The sequence below is a fragment of the Dipodomys ordii genome, unplaced genomic scaffold (assembly GCF_000151885.1).
Source record: "Dipodomys ordii isolate 6190 unplaced genomic scaffold, Dord_2.0 Scaffold11, whole genome shotgun sequence".
NCBI lineage: Eukaryota > Metazoa > Chordata > Mammalia > Rodentia > Heteromyidae > Dipodomys > Dipodomys ordii.
The window spans coordinates 104,766-111,482 of NW_012267227.1; the positions used below are offsets into that span (position 1 = coordinate 104,766).

Below are 6,717 nucleotides of genomic sequence, written 5' to 3' on the forward strand. Positions count from 1 at the left end.
GCTGATTAGAGGCATGAGCCAGCAGCTCAAAAGCACTATTTCATTATAACTGACACCTCTTCTGCTAGACCCATACCTGCTTCTAGTATGCTAGTCCCACTGTTTACTTGCTTTCTAGGTAAAACATTAAATTTCCATCACGAACTGTACCCTATGTTCCTTGGGGAGCCTGGAAAGAAAGCCAAATGTGAGGAAATGCAAAACGAGAATGCCCTGCTCTGGAATGTACAAGGAAATGCACAAAATAACAGGCATTATTAGAACCCATGTTTTTAAACAATTACCAAAGCAGTGTAGTAATAGCATAAAGACAATTTCTGCGCCAGCTTGTTTCTCTGAAATTCTCTCTGCCACTGAACAGCTAGAACAGATAATAACTATTAGTAAATCAAACTCCTCTGCAATATCCAGCTGTGCCTCACACATTTACATACAGATAGAATGGGTATATGTTTTTAATATGTATGGGATACGTACTTTTCCCACAGCCAAAGTGTGTGCTACAAAGGAGGAGGAGAATGGGAATCGGATCAGCATGAGATAATAAAGTGGCCTAGATAAAGTATTAGCTAGCGATTGATCTCAAACGGGGATGCTGCTTCTTCTGACCTGATTACTTACTATGCATGGATTCCATTAAATAGAGCTTAGACATGGGAGGCTCCTGGAAATACTCTAAATGCATAGAAGGATCGACAGCACTCAGAGCCCAAATTGTAACTGTGGATGCCTGAGGCCCTCACCCTCCCTGCTAGAGCCCAAGCCCTCATTTGGGACAGGCTGGAAGGTTAAAGGGCTGCCTGACAGCTGGTGAGAGCCCTGCGGAGCCCCACAAGGAGGGTCTTTCCCTCCCCTCCCCCACGCCAAACACACACCTTCAGAGAATGACTGGCCCCTCCTCAGCTGCCTGTCTGTTCTGGCATGGAGCTCTTCAGCGACAGAAAGGGAATATGAGGTAAAGGTGTTTAACCATCATTTAAGATTATGGTCAACCTTTAAAAAACTGACCACAGTCACGAATGCTATCTCTCAGAAATGTGTCTGTCTCCAATTGCACACAAGATTTTTCCATGTTATTTCACGAACTCTAACAGACTTTCCTGAAATTGAGGAAACCCTGGTCAAGGCCTGATGATCCAGTGTAACCTTTTGGTTTGGCTTAGCTGAAGGGAATGGGTCCTAGTAAAGGCTTTTCCTGCTAAGTTGCAAACTGACCTTAAGCAACCAAAGAAGCTAAAGAGTAATTCTTCATGGTTTATCCAGTAATGTCATCCTTTCTCTTTAATTAAAAATCTAAAAATATAATTTGAATAGCAAAATCAGACTAGAAACCCTATTCCCATCTCAGGTTGTATTTTTGTTGTTGTTGTTGTCGTGGGGCTTAAAACTCTGGGCCTGGGCACTGTCCCTCAGCTCTTCAGCTAAAGGCTAGCACTCTACCCCTTGAGCCACAGTGCCACTTCCAGCCTTTTCTCTTTATGTGGTACTGAGGAATCGAACCCAGAGCCTCATGCATGCGAGGCAAGCACTCTACCGCTGAGCCACCTTCCCAGCCCCTCAGGTTGTCTTTCTATCCTTGACTTAAAAAAAAAACTTTTTCACCAGGCAACAGTGGCTGACGCCTGTAATCCTAGCTACTCAGGCTGAGATCTGAGGATCTTGGCTCAAAGCCAGCCTGGACAAGATCTGTGAGACTCTTATCTCCAATTAACCACCAGAAGACTGGACGTGGCACTGTGGCACAAGTGGTAGAGCACTAGCCTTGAGCTAAAGAGCTCAAGGACAGTGCCCAGGCCCAGAGTTCAAGCCCCACAACCGACAAAACAAAAAACCAAACCAAACCTACTTTTTATTATTCTGATCACTGACATTATAGGGAAATTTCTCTACATTATTCTCTTTTCTTCTTGCTGCAGCCACACCAATCTTTTTGGCTGGAGAAGATGTCTTCTCTCACATAAGCTGATACATCTCTGTGGCTAGGTTAAGCCAGATGAATATTTTTATCTGCACTGCTTCAGAGTTTCTACTGTCTAAAATTTTGATCTGAAATTTGTCGGTACCAGACCAAGTTGTTCAATAGTGAAATCATTGTCACAGGAGCAGGAGGAATGTATTTGTCTGTGTGTGTGTGTGTGTGTGTGTATACTTTGCACTTTGCACCTCATGGTGTCACACCTGCCTGCTGTGGAGTTTAAACATGATCCTTTAGCATTAAACAAACTCGTTTTTGAAGAGTTCAAGAAAGGCCACATCAAGTGTTGGACTTCTCAATATGTGAATGGGAAATTGTTTTCAAGGTCAAAGATTGGGTGTTATGTAGCTATACTGTGCTGCTTTATGTAGTCAAAAGTTTTTAGACCTGGACACCAGAGTTCCTTCTACAGGCAATCTCTGTTAATATTGTCCAGCTGATAGAAAATATATTACCTATTTGAACTTCACCTTTGTGGGTTTGAAACCCCGCTGGATCAGTGGGCCTCTGCTCCAACAGGCACTAGAGGCCACTCTGAAAAGGTCTAGTGTCTACTCATACTTTGTCCATCCTGCTTCCTATACACAAAATGGTTCCTAGAAAAGTTTCTATTAAAATCCAATTTGTCTTTTAAGGGCATTTTTAATTGCTTCCTGCTGTACATGACTTCCCCCTAACTTCCAGATGGATTCCCATAGAACTCTGCTCCTCCTTTTTACTGAGTGGGATGCAGGGAGGGGAGAGGTGTGCAGTACTGGGACGTGAACTCAAGGACTGGGCGCTATCCCTTAGCATTTTCACTCAAGTTTAGCAGCTCCACTTGTGGCTTTTTGATAGTAAATTAGAGATAAGAGTCTTCTGGATTTTCCTGCCCAGTGTAGTTTTGAATAATGGATTCTTAGATTTCAGCTTCCTAAGTAGCTAGGATTGATGACAGACATAAGCCTGGCTTGTACTCCTTTATAACAATTGTTTCATTCTAGCTGTTTGTGTGTTATGACATATTCCCTGTAAGACTATTCCTATGTAGCTTATTCTTCGCATCTTCTCCTGGGTCTACATAGGACTTCACACATAGTGTTCTATAAATTCAATCATTTCCCTGATCCTAAGATCTCTTAAGAGGATTGAAACATGCCTGTAATCCTAGCTATTTAGGTGAGTGAAATCTAAGGATCAAGATTCATAGCTAGCTTAGACAGAAAAGTCCTTGAGACTCTTATCTCCCATTATCCACAAAAAGCTGGAAGTGGAGATGTGGCTCAAGTGATAGAGCACCAGGTTAGAGCAGAAAAGTCAAGTGAGGTTGAGACCCTGAGTTCCAGTCCTTGTACAAGCACAAAAAGAAACAACACAATGATGAAGATGTTGACAATGAGTTCTTCATGTAGCTTAATGGTTGCATACCAGAAAACCACTAAGTCATAAGGACCTTAGCCTCCTCAAAAGTGTGACTGGTAAGGGAATGTCTTGGTCCAAATTTATAACATTTCCACTTTGACATAACAGCTAATAGCAAATAAAGAACAAACACACTAAGTAGAGGGAATGCATAAAGTATCACATTCTAGCACTGGGGATTATGTCAAGTTTAACATTTCATCTTCAAAACCACAGGAACAATGACTCTAAGGCTTGATGTTGGGTATCTGGATGCGTATAGTGACTCCCACCAAAGACAAGACAATCTGAATGTCTGCTATGTGCATGGTCCAGACCCCAGGGGTCAGGATGACCTGCCCATCCTGAATTCTGATTTGGCGGGGGCATGTTGTGTTCATCACTCAAGGCCATACCAGAAGTTCATTTCAGAGTTTCCAAATGGTGAATCTATAACTCTCAGTGTTTCTACCAGATTCAGTCTCATTTTCTTCCTTCAGCTTGGAAAATGCAAACCCACAGGGAAACCCTGACAATTCTGAAGTCCTCACAGCTGATATAGCCCAAGCTGTGCTGCCCACGTTGGTACCCTGCTGGCTAGAGATGCGGCGCTTGGGAGATAAACTGCTCCTTTTGCGAAAGGCACAAGCCCCCACCCACAGTGACAAATGGGCTCTACAGTTCATGCATTCCAGAGGCTCTCAGCTTCCAGATGGGAGCACCATCAAATAGGTTGCAGGCAGAGAGGGAAAAGGAAAAATTAAAGCCATTAATATGCTGGGAGGAATTAAAAAAACCAAAAACCAAAACAGGTTCCTTAAGACGAGGTCCTTAGGATATAACTCAGGTTCAAGGCAAGAGAGAATCCACTTTCTTTCCCATGTCCTATGGAGTCCAATCTTTTGGCCAACAGCAGGTCTTGACTATAGCAGCTCCCCACACCCATTGTTTCCTGTCTCCTCATGCAGCCCTCAGCAAATAAGGGTGCCTTGCTTCAGCTTTGATATACCTCTGGGAATAAATTCATTCAAAAGCAAACAGTGAGTAGTACTAGAGATAATAACAGATTAAGTATACGGTGGGAAATGTACAAGATGCTATGTGGAAAATGAACTTTGCAACTTTGGGGGGGGCAGAGGGGAGAGAAGAGAAGAGGAAACAAGGGAGGAGGCAACAATGCTTGATAAGAAATGTATTACCAAAAAAAAAAAAGAAAGAAATGTATTACCTTGCTCATGTAATCGTAACTACTCTTTAGTCCTCATATCTTTAGTCTTTATGACTTGTCACTCTGGAGAGGTGTTCCTTACCACCCCTTTTCCTCCCTCCCATCACATTCCACAAACATTTATGGTATATGCATGATTTGAAGATGTTTTATTTATAAGTGACCAATTCATTGCAGCACTGAAACATGAATTTCCAAACAGATATCTGTTTTATGAAACTCTATTCCTTTGTTTTAAATAGCTGAGCTATCCAGCCATAGCACAATAATGCAAAAGGTAAACAGGGCTCCATTTCTAGAACCTGTTCTAAGTTTTCTCAAATGTGACTAACTGCAAGAATTTCTTAGCTATTAAAGAAACCAAACAGTAAACAAATGACTCCGGTGCTACTAAGCCCACACGTTTATTCTAGATGTGAAATCTATGTAGTTATAAACTGGAGAGGTTTCAAGGGTGAACTTTAACTTGAAATTACTTAGAAAACTAAGATTGTGCTCTAAAGGTATAGCATGAAGGCAAAGGAAATGCTCATCTGAAAGGAACTTGTGACACAAAAGGGAAATTTGTATTGTGCACAAGGTTGGGTGCTTAGAGTGTTTACTGGGATGAAATATCAAGAATGGAAACCTCTGAACCAATATATGTAAAGCACTTGTTGTTTATTTAAAGAAAGCCAGCCAGGATTTGCTCTGACTACAATAATTTAAATTGGAAAGCCTAGACCTTAATTATTTATTTACTATTATTTAGTTATTAACAAAACTGTAAGTTAAATAATGTACTAATTATTTAATTATTATTCACTAATGCTCCATCTTAACTCATTCTAATAGTTCATGCATTGTCAAATCTACAATCTGTACTAAATAAATGACCATTTGGGATTTGTTCTGGAGCATCTCTGTTTCTCTCCCTGATTGAGTTAAAAACAACAACAATGAAACAAAACTGTCATTTGCAATCAAAGAAAGCTGCTTTGGAGCTGAGAACACAGCACCAGCTGCCTTGCAGGGTCTCTTTCTGAAGCAAGAGCAAAGATTCACATTAACTTGATCTTTTGCAGCCAGTCTAATTTCATTCTGCATGAGTCAGACAGGACTCCATGCCACATTTAAAGTTTCCAACAGAACTGAACCAAAAACGTAACATATTCTCTGTTACGAGACGTCTGTCTTCTGAAAGCAGTGGAGCAAAATGCAGGTGAAGAGTGGCCTACATTGATTTTGTGACTTGGAGCAATGCAAATGAAGAGTTTTGCATTAATTTTCAGTATGCTGGTGGGGTTTTCAAAAAGAAACATTATAATCTGAGTTTTACTTTCAAAACCATTAGCCTGAATGAAGTAAATAATGCTGCCTTTTCAGAACCTGTGGATTTTGAAGAGTTCATACTGGGAAGTTGAGCTGTGGCTTAAGTGGTAGAATGTCAGCCTAGTTAAAAAAGCCAAGTGAGAGTGTGAGGTCCTGAGTTCAAGCCCCAGTACCCCATCAAGATGCATTTTTCTCATGAACTGACATGTATAACTACTGTATCTGATCTGTGTAACTACTTAAAGATAGTAATAATAATGTTTAGGGTAAAAAAAGTTTAAAAATGATTTTACTTATAACAGTCATTGGATCATACAATCTATAAATATACCAAAGTTTACATAATAAAAACACCTATGTCTGATGTCCTAATGCACATACAAATCATACTGGTCTTTTTAACAAAATGTTAAAAACATAAATGGAGATCCTAAAGGTAACTAAACAAACTTACTCACCATCAATTCCTCAGGTGCTGGCCTTTCTTTGGGCTGTTTTCTCATGCTGTGGTGGAAAAAGAAAATTTATCTCCATTATTTGCAAGTTTTTGGTTTTAATTTCTACCACTATTTCCCCTCAAATCTGGATGTTTGCAAAACTCCATCAGTTTGATTTTTTTGGCCAAAGTATAAATGTTATCTTTCCTTTATATTGGCTTTTTAAAAATCATATTTCTGGGACCTTCTTTTTTTTTTTTTTTTTGTTCCAGTCGTAGGGCCTGAGCTCTGGGCCTGGGTGCTGTCCCTCAGCTCTTCAGCTCAAGGCTAGCACTCTACCACTTGAGACACAGTGCCACTTCCGGCTTTTTTCTTTTTGCTTATGT

The 6,717-nt window shown here is 40.6% G+C and overlaps 1 protein-coding gene across 1 annotated transcript in view; it reads right to left on the minus strand.

The window, feature by feature from the left end:
- Map2k5 (mitogen-activated protein kinase kinase 5) overlaps positions 1 to 6,717 on the minus strand; it is a 264,967-nt gene that overhangs the window by 25,286 nt on the left and 232,964 nt on the right. Inside the window, exon 21 of the mRNA XM_013009900.1 lies at positions 6,353 to 6,398. Within this exon, the coding sequence (XP_012865354.1) occupies positions 6,353 to 6,398 (46 nt within the window). The remainder of the gene's footprint in view (positions 1 to 6,352; positions 6,399 to 6,717) is intronic.